The sequence below is a fragment of the Mastomys coucha genome, unplaced genomic scaffold (assembly GCF_008632895.1).
Source record: "Mastomys coucha isolate ucsf_1 unplaced genomic scaffold, UCSF_Mcou_1 pScaffold14, whole genome shotgun sequence".
NCBI lineage: Eukaryota > Metazoa > Chordata > Mammalia > Rodentia > Muridae > Mastomys > Mastomys coucha.
In genome coordinates, this window is record NW_022196896.1 from 24,661,729 (window position 1) to 24,679,228 (window position 17,500).

At 38.5% G+C, this 17,500-nt stretch overlaps 1 protein-coding gene across 2 annotated transcripts in view; it reads left to right on the top strand.

The window, feature by feature from the left end:
• The window catches only part of Tmem67 (transmembrane protein 67), a 48,645-nt gene that overhangs the window by 8,885 nt on the left and 22,260 nt on the right, over positions 1-17,500 (top strand). For both annotated transcript variants that reach the window (XM_031366590.1, XM_031366591.1), the window contains exons 5-15: positions 1,949-2,048; positions 4,258-4,327; positions 4,420-4,494; positions 6,444-6,506; positions 8,557-8,711; positions 8,811-8,919; positions 9,639-9,716; positions 10,239-10,304; positions 13,797-13,953; positions 14,467-14,590; positions 15,758-15,863. In XM_031366590.1, the coding sequence (XP_031222450.1) occupies positions 1,949-2,048; positions 4,258-4,327; positions 4,420-4,494; positions 6,444-6,506; positions 8,557-8,711; positions 8,811-8,919; positions 9,639-9,716; positions 10,239-10,304; positions 13,797-13,953; positions 14,467-14,590; positions 15,758-15,863 (1,103 nt within the window). The remainder of the gene's footprint in view (positions 1-1,948; positions 2,049-4,257; positions 4,328-4,419; positions 4,495-6,443; positions 6,507-8,556; positions 8,712-8,810; positions 8,920-9,638; positions 9,717-10,238; positions 10,305-13,796; positions 13,954-14,466; positions 14,591-15,757; positions 15,864-17,500) is intronic.

The following is a 17,500-nucleotide window of genomic DNA, read 5'->3' on the forward strand; positions in this document are numbered from 1 at the left end:
TTTTTTTTTTTTTTTTTAAGCTATGAGCAATTTTATTAGAGTTTAAGAGAAAAACAGCTCAGAGCCAGCAAATTGTAAATCTCAGCTGGTGCCCAGTGCAGGAGAGCTTCGGTCAGCCACATGGCTGCAGCCTACATCTGAAAAGACGATAAAAGAAAAGCTTCGGGTCACATGATCATCATGGCAGCTCGGAGGGACTGCCAAAAGTAAACTTTCCTAAAAAAATATACTCTTCCTTTTTGGTTGAGATGAATAAATATTATAAAAACTGTCAGCTGCCTTGCCAAACTGTATATTAAGAAATGATATTAATAATAAGTTCAACCAGAATTTATTATATATGCACACACACACATAGATTCTCAAGTTTATACCACAAAATACATTGAAAATTCTTTTAGAGGAAACTATGCTGTCAGATATAATGTGTATTTTATGCTTTCAACAGCAGCATTTGTAGAACTTAAAACAAAATGAATACAATCAGTGTGGCAATTTGGTGTGAAAAACTGGCATTTCCATCAGTGAGGGTGAGACTGACTGACAGCTGACTGGTGCTAAGAAAACACTGAATCAGGCTTCTACCTCAGTCCTTAAATTCCAACTAAATCCACTACTTAAATATTTACTGTAAAGCATAAAAAGTCTTAAAATAAAGACAAACTTACATTTTTTGTATGAAATTTTTTCTAAGTATAGAAAATTAACAACCCTAAGGCCCCAGAAGGAAAAATTGATAAATTTGACTGCATAAGAATTGTTAAATGCCATAAAAATAAAAATACCAAAGCAAAGGTCTGAAGAGGTGGCTCAGTGGGTTAAGTACTTGCAGCCAAACATGTGGACCTGAGTTTGGGTCCCCAGAACCTGTGTGAAAGCCAAGTGTGTGCACATGTGTATAATACCAGCACCAGGAGTGGGGTGTGCATGCGAGCACATGAGCGCAATTTGGCAAGAGACTTTGTCTTAAATAGTAAGGTAGGATATTATACAGGAAGACACCCATTTGACCTCTGCACACCAATACATCATCACATCTACCCACATACACACACAGAAGTACCTAGAACCAAACTGCAAATTAAAGAAAATTTTATAATATGGATTACAGTTACAGGTCCTAGTTCTTCAATAAATGTAAGGATCATCCTACAAATTAGTAATATTTTTATAATAATTTTGTAATATTTTATAATGTGTAATATTTATGTAATATTTTTACTTTTTATCAGTTACATTTGTTGATTGACAGTTTTGTACTTGGATACAACATATTCTAATTCTATTCAGACTCCACCTTCTTTTATCTGTGTTATACCCTTGTAGCTCCTCTCTCCTCTCTGCCCAGAAGATGAATATTATATTGTTTGTTTTGAGGCAGGGACTCATATAGACCAGGCTGGCTTAAGACTCACTATGTAGTCAGGGATGAACTTGAACTCCTGATCCCCTTGCCTCCACCTCCCATGTGCTAGAATGATAGATGGGCATGTGACACCCTCAGAGACAAAATCTATTATAACTTGAAAAATAATCATATGTGTCTCACCATTCTGCTGCTTTAGATATTTCCATTCTGTTCTACACCTCAATGAATGTTGTTATGTACTGGTACATGCATGTCTATAGGTTTCGTGTCTAAAAATAAAATTTAATGTTGTGTGGGGAATGTGAATTTGGAGGTTACTAGAAGCCCTCACATTTTTGACAACCTGCCAGTGATCTATGAAGATAATTTGTCTCCTCACTCCAGGAAAGTTTTGTAAGGAAAGATGTTGAGAAATTTTGTTTAGGGAAAATATTGATTTGCTGTTATAATCACTTTGCTTGGCATGCCTTTCAAGCAAATGGTGCTGCTTTGAGAATTATGATCATACTAATAATTACAGGTACATGTGAATATTTCAGAGTATATAATACAACACTCACTGCTTTATATCTTGCACAGTGGAAAGAAATGTTAGTGGGTCATTGTTATCCCAAGCTACTTGCGAGCTTTGTGATGGAAATGAAAACTCATTTACAAAGGCCAATGCTTTAGGAACCAGGTGAGTAGTGTACTGAAAACTGAGTTCATTGATCTCCTACTTTAATGTGCCATGTGCTTGTCCCAAGAAAGAATAAGAGTAGGCATTAAAGGGGTGAGATTCAGAATCCATGGAAGCTTGGGTTCAAGTATTGGATTAACCTTTGTCTTTATCAGGGTTTCTATTCCTGCACAAACATCATGACCAAGAAGCAAGTTGGGGAGGAAAGGGTTTATTGAGCTTACACTTCCACACTGCTGTTGATCACCAAAGGAAGTCAGGACTGGAACTCAAGCAGGTCAGGAAACAGGAGCTGACACAGAGGCCATGGAGAGATGTTTCTTACTGGCATGCTTCCAATGGCTTGCTCAGCCTGCTCCCTTATAGAACCCAAGACTTCCAGCCCAGGGATGGCACCACCCACAAGAGGCCCTACCTCCTTGATCACTAATTGAGAAAATGCCCCACAGCTGGATCTCCTGGAGGCACTTCCCCAACTGAAGCTCCCTTCTCTGTGATAACTCCAGCCTATGTCAAGTTGACACACAAAACCAGCCAGTACAGTTAATCTAATAGCTAGGCTTTAGATAGTCAGTCTCCTATATTTAGAACAGAAGTATATTCTCCATTTCATAGTTTCACAACCTTTCCCGTCTTAAAATAACTATGCAAAGGTCTGAGCATTGTGCTTTACTAATTGGTTAGCAAAAGACAGCTACTTTTTGGTATTAGATAATTTATACATGAGATTTAGTATAATATGTACAGAGTGTGATTCTAAAGCCATTTTATACTGTAATTGTACATGGAAAGATGTCTTGGTTACTCTTCTTTTGGTGTGAAGAGGAAGCATAACCAAGATAACTCTTACGAAAGAAAGCATTTACTTGGGCATTTTGAGCCTGGCCTGCATTTTTGAAACATCAAAGCTCAACCCCAGCAACACATCTCCTCCAACAAGGCTACACTTTCTACTCCTTTCCAAACAGTTCTATCCTCTGATGACTAAGCATTCAGATACATAAGCCTATGGAGACCATTCTCATTCAAAGTGACACAAACGGGATATTAATAAATTTTTTTCATAACTCAGTTACACTGATTTATAGCCCAGATGTATTGTTTCTGTTTCCTTCTTATGTACACATTTACCACAAGCATGCAAATTCACAACCACGTCCCTTTGTACACAGTTCCTTCAGTATAAACATGTTATACCTACTCCAGCCTTTTCAGTTTTTTCAGAAGTATACATTGGTAACTTGCTTCTTGGCACTGCTTTTCTCTTCACTTCCTAAATTTGTTGTAGAAAGTAACAGATCTCCTTGTGAAACTTAGCAGCATATTATTTATAAACTCTGATTGACTTGTGCTAAAATAACCAAAATTTGCCCCTGGGTTGACTTATAAGTTTGTCCCTCTGATCCTTCCCCAAACCTGGTCTGAGTTCCATGCCATGGGGTAGCCTGTTTCTCAACCTCACTGTTGTAGGTCATTTATGTCCATATAAGCCCATCTGAATCCCCAACTAGTCCAGAACATTCTAACTCCTTCCTTAACTGAAAATAAGGAAGCCAGTAAAGTGCCCTTGCGGGTTTGGTGAAACTGTAACCATGTTCATGTTCTCAGCTGACCCTGAAAAGGAACATTTGATAGACCTTCTTACACAGGCTGACTTAGGAACATTTGATAGACCTTCTTATCCAGGCTGACTTAGCACTGTTTAGATGAGGTTGTTGGGCTCTGCTGGTGGCTAATGACTTTAGAATCTCTGCTGTTTAGTGTATTTAGATGTGTCATTCTATACATCTTCCTGTATGTAGTTAACAATATGGTCCTTTTTTTTTTTTTTTTTTTTTTTTTTTTTTTTTTTTTTTTTTTTTTTTTTAGACAGGGTTTCTCTGTGTAGCCCTGGCTGTCCTGGAACTCACTCTATAGACCAGGCTGGCTTTGAACTCAGAAATCCGCCTGCCTCTGCCTCCCAAGTGCTGGGATTAAAGGCATGTGCCACCACTGCCCGGCTGGTCCAATTTCATTTATACTTTGCCTTATAACATCAAAATGATCTAAAACTCTGTAAAGTCTTGCTAATGTTTTGAATTTATATAGTAAATTGCCTGTCTGTCTTACTATGTTCTAATGTGTCATTTAGGAAGATAAGTTCTCTGTTAAATCAGGCTCAGTGTAATTTACTAACATTTTAAAAAATCATCTTTGTTATATCGACCAGGTGTGTCCGCTGTGAACCAACATTTGTGAACACAAGCAGGTCCTGTTCATGTCCAGAGCCTCACATTTTAGTAAGAACAATCAAGTGGATAAAGTATATATTTGAATTCAATAGATGATACATTTCTGTAATTGGATACTTTTCTCTTATTAATTTGTGAAGACAGGCGGACTATGTTTCAGCAACACGGGGAACTTTCGTCAGCGTGTGATCTCCACTGCACGTTATGGAGACCTTGTGAGTATGGTTCTTTGGGGGCTTTTGGTTCCTTGGTTTTTTGGGGTTTTGTTTTCTTGCATATTTGTTTGAGAAAGGTTACTCTGCATTTCTTCCTTTAGACAAATTGAGGAAGAATTATGTGTAATTCACTGTAAAATACAAACAGCTAAAAACCGGAGTCAGCTGGCTTGACACTACATTTTAAAAATGTACTCTCTTCTATATCTTAGCTCATTCCTTTAATTTACATACATTTACCTTTTCACATAAGTAAAACTGAAATATGAAATAAATTTTCCAAAAAGTCACAACAATATGTGTCTTTCTTGAGATTAGCAGACGTTTGGAGGTTATATCTTTTTATTGCTCTCCAGCGTGAGGTAGGTCCACAGTCCTTCCCTGTGTTTCATGAACTTGACAGTTCAGGTCCCAGGACTTACCACCTGTGGGATAACTCCCAGCCTGCATCTGGGCTGCCTTTTGGTACATTCAATGTGTGCTTTGTAGAAAGCCATGGAAGAAAAAACGGTGTACTCAACTCAGCACATTACATCATGTCAGACAGCATGCAGTGTCTGTCGACCTGTCCCATCACTGAAACTCCTAATATTGAACAGCTGCCATGAAGTCAGCATGCTTACCTGAACTCTCCATTTCCTTCAAGCACTCTCCAAGCCCAATCCTGCTTACCCTCTGAGATCAGGCGCAGTCAGGTTGGCATGGCCACAGATCCTGTGGTGAGAATTTCAAAGGTTATACTTCACCAGCTCTTAGCACAGGAGCTTGTCTCCTTTTGTGATTATTTCCTTTAATAACCTTCCACATTTATTCATTGACATTCTATCATAGAAAACATTTGTGCATGTGTGAATATGTGTGAGTGTGCATGTAAGTAACTGTGTATGTTTTATCTTCAACCTTATTCTACACATTTACGCATTTTCTTAAAAGAGAAAATTTTCCTTATTGAAGAGATGAAAACCTTACTTCATGGTTGTATTTTAACCGTGTTTGATAGCTGTGATGCCATACTCTAACTAATTTGCTTGTGTCTCCTCTGTTAATCTCTTGTCACCCTTGTATTCTCAGTGGCTCAGCTTTTAGCAAGATTTATGGGTAGATCTTAAAGTGTTGCATCTTGGCCAGAGGCTTATAGCTCTAGCCCTCAAAAATCAGTTATGAAACAGATTTGATGACACAGGTCTGTCGTTGTAGCACTTGAAAGTGGAGATAGGAGGATCAAGAATTCAAGGTCATAGGTGGCTATGGAGTGAGTTTGAGACCAATCTGGGCTTCAAGAAGCCTTTCTCAATAAAACAAAACCACGCATGCCAGGTCTTCTGGTGATTCTGGAGATTCTGCTTGGTTTTGGATAATCAGGTGTTCTCTGATTTTAGGACCTTCCAAAGGTTGTTCTCAAGTCCTTCATTGTTTATCAAGCACTATTTTGGAGATGTTAGATGTTACTCTGTAGAGTCCAACTTCCCCATTGTGTAGAAATTATTCTAATTCTTTAGTGATCATCAATTTAATACACTTATAGTAATCCTCAGTCAATAAATACTAAGTGTGTGGTACTCAGTCTGGCTCTATCAACTTTGTATTAGTGACCTTACCCATGTGTACCTTAGGAGCGTATACATAGATTGTCATCCTTATATCCTTTGTCTAAGTAGCTTTATTTTGTCATGCAGATTTAATTGTAGAACACACTCACCAGCATTTTTAAATCCCAGTAGACTCCTGCTTTCTAGTAACAATCAAGCAATTACATTGGCCACTTCTCAGTCAATGTATGTAGTAATGTCTGGCGATTCTGGTTGGTTTCGGACAGATAGCTGTTTTCTGATTTTAGGACCTTCCAAAGGTTGTTCTCAAGTCCTTCATTGTTTATAAAGCCAGACTAACACATAAGGTTAAGGAATCTTCCTTTGAATTTAAACCTGTCTTCACCTTTCTGTTTATAGGGCATGTCATTAAATTCAGAATGGTTTGCCAAGTATTTGCAGGCAACAGCAGCTGCATGCTGGGTGAGCTTAAATGTTTTTAAAATTAATTTTACATTGATGAATTGTAGTGTCTTTTTAATTTAAACAAAATGTTTTCTAAGTAGATACATACCTTTATATTTATGTACTATAAGAAGAATAAAGCCTTTCCATTGGGTTGAAATAGAATACATAAGATATTATGCAGTTTACAAATACCGTCTCCAGGGTTATTTTATTGTTATCCTAGTACTTCTTTTTTTTTTTTTTAAGATTTTATTTATTATTATACGTAAGTACACTGTAGCTGTCTTCAGACGCACCAGAAGAGGGAGTCAGATCCCATTATAGATGGTTGTGAGCCACCATGTGGTTGCAGGGATTTGAACTCAGGACCTTTGGAAGAGCAGTCAGTGCTCTTACCCGCTGAGCCACCTCACCAGCCAGTTACTTCTTAATTGCTATGACAAAACACCATGACCAAGATAACTTATAAAAGAAAGCATTTACTTGGACTACACTTCAGATTATAGTCCATGATGGCATGGCATGGTGGCAGGAACAGCTGAGAGCTCACACCTTAATCCACAAGTAGAAGACACAGAGAGAACACTGGGAGTGGCAAGGAGTCTTTTGAAACCTCAAGGCACCTCCAGTGACACACTTCCTCCAACATGGCCACACTTTCTCCAATATGGCCACACTTCCTAATCCTTCCCAGTTTCACAAACTGGGACCCTAGTATTGAAACATGAGTCTACGGGGCCGGTTCTCATTCACACCACTAAAGTTGTAATTTACTGTCTGGAGAAAGTGAATGTCCTTTAGGAAGGAGATGTCATGGTATGTTCTCAGCTTTGACATGCAGAAGAAGACAGAAAACTCCCTCATACAACTCATCACAATGTACTTGTCGTTCCTCTACATTTGTTCCAAATAAATGTCAGACTGTTAATAGTGTAGTAAGTATTAGAATAAAGGACAAAAAGTAAAAGTGGGATGTGTGGGTGTGTGGGGGTGGGGGTGTGTGCTTAAGAAGCTGGGAGTAGGTAGGAGGGTCTGAGCAGAGAGAGCAGGCAAAGTGGAGGCAGAGTCACAGCTACAGGGAGTTGGTGGCTCTGGGGAAGACCTGCCTTCAGGCTTTGAAAGTAGCTGTAGCAGGAAGAAAACATTTGCTGGGGCCACAGCAGGAGATCGTCTGGAGTCATGTTAAAGTAATTGGAGTGAGAGAGCCTCTGGATGGGGCTGGAGAAATAAGGGAAACGTTGAGCTCTGCCTCTTATGTGAAGACTGAGCAGCAAGGCTCACTAACAAGTCTGATATGAGAAAGGAAAAGGTACATTTTTTCTAAAGTTTTTTACTTGAATAACAAAGTGGATGGTTTTTTGTTTTTTGTTTTTTGTTTTTTGTTTGTTTCTTTTTCCAGGTAGGGAAAACTGGGAAAGAAATGTGAGCAATTAAATTCAACTAATGATTTTATTTTGTTGTTCTTAAAAACAAATTACTCAAGCAAAGTGGAATAAATTCTATTTCAGATATAATATATAATCACAGTATACCTTAAAATGTAACTATTCTAATAGTTTCTTTAAAATATCATTCTCTATGTTTGTGCTACATCTGGTAGTCATGCTAATATATTGTCTAAAATTTATAATTAAACTATTGTTATTCATCTTCAAGTATTAAGAGTTTGGGCAGGGCTAGAGATATGCAGCAGTTAAGGGCACTGGCTGCCCTTGCAAAGTACCCAGGTTCAATTCCAGCACCCACATGGTAAGTCACGACTATCTGTAAATACCCACGAAACTGAAGCCTTCTGGCCTCTGTTTGCTTGAGGAATGTGCATGGTACAGACGCACATGCGAGGAATGTGCATGGTACAGACGCACATGCGAGGAATGTGCATGGTACAGACGCATGTGCAGGCAAAGCCCACACTTAAAAGCTTATGGTCTACATGAGTTACAGAAAAAGTACTACAAAGAAAAGAAAATATAAACTAATTAGTAGATTAAGTACAATTAAATGAGACATAATTTTTCTATTAACTTTTGCTTACATTGCTAATGTGCTCCGCTTCCTTGTGTAGACTCACGCCAACCTGACATCTTGCCAAGCTCTCGGAAATATGTGTGTGATGAACATGAACTCTTATGACTCTACCACATTCGATGCTTGTCGACTGTTCCATTACATCTTTGAAAGCACTGCTGGATTGATCAGTGTGCATTCTATTCCATTCTGGTGAGGAATTTTGGATTGATTAAATACTCCAGTGGTTATTTCCTAAATGTTAATAATATGAACTACTTCTTCCACTTATTAAGACGAATCTGATTGTAGGAGACAGAATCTTCCTTGGCTGTTCTATGGAGACCAGCCAGGATTGGCTCCTCAAGTTCTCAGTACTACACCTCTTCCTACAAATTTCAGTTTTAAAGGACAAAACCAGGTACGAGTCCCTGTATCACAGGAGCAGTCACTACACACAAAATAACTATGGCTGGGGATGGGGTCAGGGGTGGTATGCCACTGATATACACAGGCCCTGGCTTCATTCCCTCAGTCCCCAGTGTCAGAAAAAAGAGACAATCACACTTGTTAGTTTCCAAGATTATTTTGAAAAGTTTACAGACTCAACTATGTAAATATCAACTGCTCATCGAAACTACAGAGTAATGGGTTGGTCTGCTCACTTGGCTGCATACACATCTGGACTGTGTAGGTGTGGTGGCACTCGGAGGGTTGACGAGGGATTTCACCACCTCATGCAAACACCTCTCTATCATATGCGCCTATAATTCTAAGATAGCTTCTAGAAACTTCACAGAATGTCACAGCCCCTAGTTCTCACCTCTCATTGTTGAGCTTTCCAGAATGAGGTCCTAGACCTCTCCTCACACACATCCCACGTATCAGATTTGAGAGGAAGGTACCTGCCACAGTGCTGCCTCTAAATCCTAAAAGAACGCCTCTGCAAAACAGCAGTCCTGTTTACAGTGTTGAATTGTATAGGTAATGGGAATAATTTACATTCAAATACATGTAGTGGAATTTCAATTTTCAACAAAAACAGTGCTAATATTGAAAAGATAGTCAATAATGAAAAATACCCTCCAAGGAATATTTATCATAAATTTACTGTTGTTGTTCTTTAACCAAAACATAAAGCTGAAGTTTGTTGCTGCTTCCTATGATATACGAGGAAATTTCATCAAATGGCAAACTTTAGAAGGTGGTATTTTACAGGTAAGTATGATTCCAGCTAAAATACTACAAATGTACTTTATTTTTGTTTGAAGCAGAGACTAGAAGAACAGACTAGAGTATTGCTTGAAGAGAATCAGTGGAAGGGTTCCTAATGCTTTAAATGAGAACTTTAAAATTACAGTGTATGTGTGTATGTGTGTGTGCGTGCGTGTGTGTGCGTGTGTGTGCATGTTCACGCATATATATATATATATATATATATATATATATATATATATATATATATATATATCATGTATGAAAGATAGAGGACAATTTGTGGACAACTCTATTCTCTCCTTCTGGTCCAAGAGACTGAAGCTTAGTGGCAAGTGCCTTTACCTCCTGAACTATATTGCCAGCCCCAATTTGAAATTTCTTAAAATTGTTTTTTAAATAATACTTAGTTTTTTGTGGTTTTCACACATTACAAAAAGTAGAAAATCGAGCATATGTTCACAGAGGGTTCTTTGAACAAATAAATCTATGAGAGATACTTACCAGCTGTGTTCTCTGCTGAAGCTGTGTCCAGACACCGAGAGAAGACTAGATGCTGCATATTCTTTTGGGACAACGTACCAGCAAAATGTGAGTGTGACTCCACTTGTTAGACAGCCTGTATTTTCACTTCATTCTAGTAACTGGAATGATAGGTGAAATTTTTTTAATTCAGAAATTTATTTTATTGGTAATAACAATTTCATGAATTAATAAATCTTCTATTGTCTGGGCACAGAAAATATTAATCATCAAGACAAAGGTACATTAGCACCTATAGAGTTTTAAATATTCTACAGTGTTCAGCTTTCATAGTCAACTCTTTAACTGCCTCCAGGCTTATGTGTCTTAAACATAATGTCCCTGCTGAGCACTTTATAATAAAGTTAAAATACAATTTTATGTTTAGAGGCTACTAAAATTTTAATTCCCTGTTCAGTTTACTACCCAATAAAATAACAATGCTTCCTTCTGTTTCTTTTAATACATCCCTGTTGTGTGTAGTTTTAAAAACACACTTCCGCCTTTGCCGGTGAGCTGCCATGCTACCAGCCTCTCCCAGCTCCCTTTTGTTCCACCCAGAGGCCGCTGCCAAGCCCAACCCAGCCTCTCTCTCTACCTGCCTCAGCTTCCAGGGTCTTGCCACCAGCTTCCACCCAAATCCACAGACAAAAGACACACAGACGGCTCTGTTACTTTACAACTTGCCCACTAGGTACAATTGCTGAGTGAAAATATCTCCTACCTGGAAATGCATACCCTTTCCAATTTATTATCTCCATCTCTCCTTCTGCCCTAAAATTAGTGGCTTGCTCCAAGTTGCCCCTTCCAAACATCTTTAGCCACCCACTTGTAGCAGAGGTCCTAGTTCTCCCCGAACTAGGCCTTACATGACTGTAGCATCCTCCTTACTCTAAAGCAAGGCAGAAAAGCCCCTCCTCTCCCTTCCCTACCTCTCCTTTTCACCTTGGGACCCAGGAGGCCCACCTATACCTTTTGCCCAACAATTGGCTCCCAGCCTTCTTTATTGACAAATCAAGAACCAATTAGGAAACTAGATATTAGAATCAGAACCTCCCCTTACACATCCATCTCCAAACTTTCCTTTCTCCTTCCCATCATGACCTTCTTTCACTTTGACATTACAGTATAGTACAAAAGAATATTGTGAGCCATTTAACATTTGAAAGGTGTTCAGTAGCATATAAAAATGTTTTAACGTCTTGTATGTGCATACACGTAGAACAAAACCACAGTGAACAGTGCCTTCATGAGAAGTCATTAGAAGAAAATAAACATTTTTATTGATTAATATTGGACAGTTGTACCAGAGATTATTTTTGTTTTATATCTTATAATTTCCAAATTTTCTACCATGAACATGAATTTTATGATCAGGAATATGACTTATAGGGTTTTTGTCATCTTTTTATAACAATGTGAACTACACAGAGGGAGACTCTACAGGTGTGAAGTGCATGGTGATATGCTCCACATTTTCTCAATGATGTCCATTCAATTCATAAACCAATTAAGTGAGGAACTTGGTGTCTGTGCTGCAGTGGGACCCAGTAATATTAGGGTATTACCAAATGGTTGCATCAGGTAAACAGGTGTAAAGCCATATTACTGCAGTATAACTGACTGTTACTCAGAAAAGTAGTTCACAGCTCAGTAACGACACTAGCTATGTAGGCAGAGAATGGCAGAAACTGTTCAAGTGTTCTACTGTAGATATGTATGAGACATCAGTTCTCAGGGATACACAGAAGGACTGGAGAGTCAGTGATTCTCCAGGTATATAATAAACAGATGTTGGATGGAACATAGTAAGTAAGGAATTTATGAAGAACCCACATGTGTAATGTTGGGAAGCTAGGAGGGCCTGGAACATACATGGTAAGGAACTGTGCTGGGTTGGTATCACCACACCAGTATAGACTGGTAGGGAGCAGTCAGAGATGAGCTTAGCCCTCGTGAAGGGAGCCAGTCATATGCATAATTATACATCGGGGAAAAAACAAAAACAAAAACAAACAAAAACCCTGCTCTTCATCCTGTAGGACAGCACTGTCTAAGCCTCCTTGATATACACTTAGTGTTGGAAGGGAAGCCAGTCTCCTCATGTTATAGATTGTAAACAGTAAAGTTCTTTCCTAGTTGGCTTTTTTTTTTTCTTTTTTTGAGTGGTGCTTTTAGAAATTTATATTTTGGAAATCTCTGTGAAGTATATGCAAATAATATAAAGACACTTTTTAAAAATTTTTCTATTGATTTAAGTTTTAGTGCATTATGATGAGAAAAGATACATAATTTCAATTTATGTGAATTTGTTAACATTTAAAAACATTTTAACTAAACAGAATTACATCACATTCTTCTTTCCCTTTTGTACCCCAACTTCTCCCAGAGACCCCACCTTCAATACCTGCCATACCTTTTGGGTTTTTTAATCATATTCTTTAAAATTTATAAAATATTGTAATAGTAAAAACATTTATTATAAAAGTTGCTTGATATAAAACAAAAGTCAACTAAACAGTCTTATTTAGATGCTTGTCTACAGCAATACTGAAAATACATACATTTTTCTCAATATAAACTTTAAATAACTCCAAATGTATTAACTGTATATTTTAAAATAATATATCACTATTAGTTTTTTAAATGAACATAAATAGATAAAAACTTTTTGTTTGCTTGTTTGTTTGTTTTGTTTTTAGTAGAGCTTAAAATCCTGGCTTTTACTGTGGTATAAACCCAAAATAAGGACAATTTTTCAATGTTGGAGTTCACTGTAATAAGACTGAATTTCAATGACCCTCACATCACCAAAGGATTTTACCTCCATAGTAGCTGAGCTAAGAGCTGACAGTTCTGCTGCACCAAGGAATGAAATGTAGCCATGATTTTTGGATACAGATTTCCTACAATGGTCAAAGCTATTTGATTTGAGTGGTTGTCTTCATTCTCAGCCCACAGAGAACAGATTACATTCATTTAAGAAATAGTGTGTATTAGCCGGGCAGTGGTGGTGCACGCCTTTAATCCCAGCACTTGGGAGGCAGAGGCAGGTGAATTTCTGAGTTCGAGGCCAGCCTGGTCTACAGAGTGAGTTCCAAGACAGCCAGGGCTACACAGAGAAACCCTGTCTCGAGAATACACTTGCCTCCCACCATCTGGTTATCTCTAATGCTACCTGCCCTTGCTAAATCTGACTGGAGCCTGTCCTTCCTGTGATCCTGGTTGTGTCAGAACTCCTCAGAGTCAAGCTGTCTCTGTGATCCTGTGATCTTGTGATCCTGGGCCTGTTAGAGCTCCAGGAAGTAGAGCTTCCTCTGGGTATTATGGGACTCACTTCTGAGTTTGAGCCCAAGGTCTGCTCAGAGCACTGGCCCAGACAGACAGGAAGGAACCCCTGCTACTGGACTGGCAGAGTTCCTGTGTGCCTGGTCCCACTGTTCCCAGTTACTCCAGGTGTTGGGACAGATCTATAAAGACACTTTATAAAATTAAAATAATAAATGTTTAATATGCTTTCTAATTTTGATTTGTGGTATTTATTTTTATTTTACTTCCTAGTGTGAAATCTCTCTCTCTAAAATCCTGGCTGACTTTCCCAGTCCTGTATTTTATGATGTTTACCTCGAATATACTGATGAAGAGCAACACCATTACCTTTGGGCTATACCAGTGTTAAACCTAAACCTTCAACATAACAAACTGTTTGTGAACCAAGGTAAGACATTTCCCCCTGTTTTTTCATAGCTGAAATCAATAGACATAAGCCTACATGATTATTTCAGGAATCTGGGGATGATGAGAATGAATATGGGTTCTCTTAGTGTACGATTTTATACAGTATGAGCTAAGGTACAATCAAGCTACCTCTGTAGCTTTAGGACATTCATTAACTTGATATTCAGTACTTTAAGACATCATACCCTTGCTGACAGTATATCCCTAGGAAAATGAGTAGAATTGTGAATTGAAACTTTTTTCTTTACTGTTTCTGACCCTCTTTTGGGACAAACTAATTTCTTTTGTTGTTACTCATGCTATAAAATGTGATCCAGGCAGGGAGCAGAGATGGCTGACAATTTCTTACAGTAGTAGCTCTTTGTGGCCATCTTACATAAAACAAAAGTCTAGGTTTTAATATTGATTTCTTCAGTAAGTGTGTGAGTGCCATTCTAAGCAGTTTGAAAGCAGCTTTCCTAATGCCTCTTTTTCCTTTTTTATATAATAAAAGACAGTAGCTCCAGCAAGTGGCTTCTGACTCGGCGCATTTTCTTAGTAGATGCAGTAAGTGGACGAGAAAATGACCTAGGAAATCAGCCAAGAGTAATTCGAGTTGCTACCCAGATTTCACTGAGGTAAAAAGCTACCTAATAACTAAATAGAGTTGGGAGGAAATAGGAAAGTATTTACCAGTCATTATCAGACTGAGACAATAGGGAGAACCGAGCTGAAACAACACTTAAGCTTTCCTTAGAGATGTATAAATTGGCAGAGTCCAATAAAGGTTAAGGGTTAAAGCAGAAAACTGATACCAGCCGCCCTCAGGAGTTTGTACAAATTCATGTTCTTGGCTTCTCTATACTTAGCGAATTACAGTAGGCTGAGAGAGGAAAGGGGGTAATATCAGTGGCTGCAATGGTTCTGGAGTAAGAGCTTAGGAATGAGTGTGTTCAGCCTCCCCAACCCTGTTTCCTTTCGTGGCTCTCTGTCTAGAATCTTGAGTCTATATTGACAGGTTACCCAGCATCCCCCTCCTTTTAAATACCCCACCTTAGTGTGTCACCATGCAGCCTGTGTTCTCTTTTCCGTGTAGTAGTAAGGTCTTGACTGAACCCCCAACTCCAGCGTGTTCTAATGTATGCTGTAAATGCATTAGTTTTACACTTGAAGCACTTAATATGCTCATCATTTTCTCGCTGTTCATTTGTTCTCATAGTAATCTTATGAGTTGGGCACTGTGGGAGCTTTCTCATACTTCATGCTGACACCCATGTGCACTGTGCTTTAACATGTGCTCAATCTGCCAGTGCAGAATTCCTAATAAAGATGAAATCAAACCTAATCAGGATAGGCTTGGCCTTGGTGAGGCCATTTTTTCTTTTTGGGCTCACTAACTATATGCTACTAATACACTGAAGTTGCCAAGTTATGCCTGAAATAAAACTAAATGTAACATGTGTTTTAGTAAAGATTCATCTTTCTTATCTGAAAGTCCACATTTTATCTGCTTTTTGTTTGGGTAGCATGTAGGCTCTTTCTGATGTTCCTTATACATGTTTCACAGTGCTTCCGTGATTTCATATGTATATCTCAGACCCTAGATCTTGTTTCCTGGAGTATTCTTTAGTATTAAAGTTTTTAGCCAATGAGAATGAGCTATGGTTTAACTCTTAGTTTATACTGAGCCTCCTCTAGTCCTTACTAAAATATCAAGACAGTCTATAAAAATGAAAAAGAAATGATAAGTATATACCTAAGGGGTTATGTATATTTATAAGTTTGAGTATATTTTCTTTTAACAGCATACGCCTTGTACCCAATACAAAAAATGGAAACATATATACTCCCTTACTTACCATTGCCTACAATGACATTGACATCAAAAATGCTCATAGCCAGTCTGCGAAGGTGAGTTCGTTATTAGTTGGTACCCTTGTATTTATAAATACTACTATAATGCTGTTGTAGCTTATCATGGTTAAAGGGTAATATTTTTTAAAGTTTTAAACAAATCCCTTTTTTTATATATTCAAATCTTAATTATTGGTGTCTAATGAAAGAGAGAAGCTGAGCTCTTAAGGATGTTGAATATTAAAAAGCAATAGTGGATGACATTTTTATTTTTTATTATGTGTATATATGTAGTGGGGGGAAGGACAGCAAGTGATTGCAGGTTCCATACAGGCCAGAGCCATCAGGTTCCCCTGTAACTGAGCTGAAGCACGGTGGAATTGAGGATGGCTCACTCAACCTGAGAACTGGGAATTGAACTTAGGTCCTCTGCAAGAGCAGTATGTACTCTTGACCACTGAGCCATTCTTTCATTGTCTCAGTGGAAGGATTATCAGCGGCTAAGCACCTCTACTATAGTGTTACACTGAGGCACATAGCATCTGCCTCCATCTTTTCTGATCATTTTGCTTTTTGTTTCCCTGCCTGGTTGAACCAGCAACTCAGAAATTACAGTGAATATATGTGGGTTCAACATACCATGGCTTGCTGGATAGACATGCTTCAACAGACAGACAGATGAAAGTCATCAGCTTTGTAACTAGTAGGACAAAGATGGACCAGAGAATGAAGTTTGGACCTGCAGCCCTGATTCACTAAAGAGTGAAGGCCCTCTGTGTTCGAGAGGGCCCACCTATGAAAGACAGAGAGCTCGTATACCCAAAAGGCAGGCGGTACCAAAGAATAGCCCTGGAAAACCCTGGTCACACATGGCCAGTGCCTTCCTTGGTCTGTCCCTCCGAGAGAGCATTCCTTCTTGGAGGACATTGTGAAACAGGATGTCCTGGATGCTTTACTTCCTTCTGAGATTTCTAGGAGACTTCCTGTCCTCTGGGACATGTGAAATAGGAAATAAGCTTTCCTTATCACCAGCACTCACTAATAACTTTTGATGTCTGTCATTCCACATTTTATTATTATCTATATTATTGGTTTTCTACGTGGCTTAGCTAGTGTAGTGCACTTATCCTGCTTGTGATCACACTCTCATCAAAGAGCAGTGGTTCTTGACCTTACTAATGCTGCAATTTATGTAATAATAACAAATTATTTTCATTGCTACTTCATAACTAATTTTGCTATTGTTATGAGTTGGAAGTAAATAATCTGATATGAGACCCCTGCGGTGGTAATGACCTATAGGCTGAGAACCATTGTAAAAGAGGGACATAATGCAACTTACATGAGACCTTTTCCTCATCTGTAGTACCAAAAACAATTAGGTCAAGTCAGCTTCTATTCACTGGATTTAAATACACTAGTAGGAGAGAAGAAAATCCAGAAGCATGCCAACAACAAAAAAGGCTTCTGGATTAAAATTTCCTAGTGACTACATTTATTTTAATGCGAGTATTCTTTTCTTTAAATACTATTAATTGCCCACAGTTTGCAAGCTAAGTCTCAAGAAACTGCAATATAGGAAATAAAAGAGGAGTGCCAGCTGGTTCCTCAGTGAATAAGGGTGCTCCGCAGCAGCCAGACAGTGTGGCTCCACCCTCCGAACCACCTAACGGTGGAAAGAGAAAACTGACTAT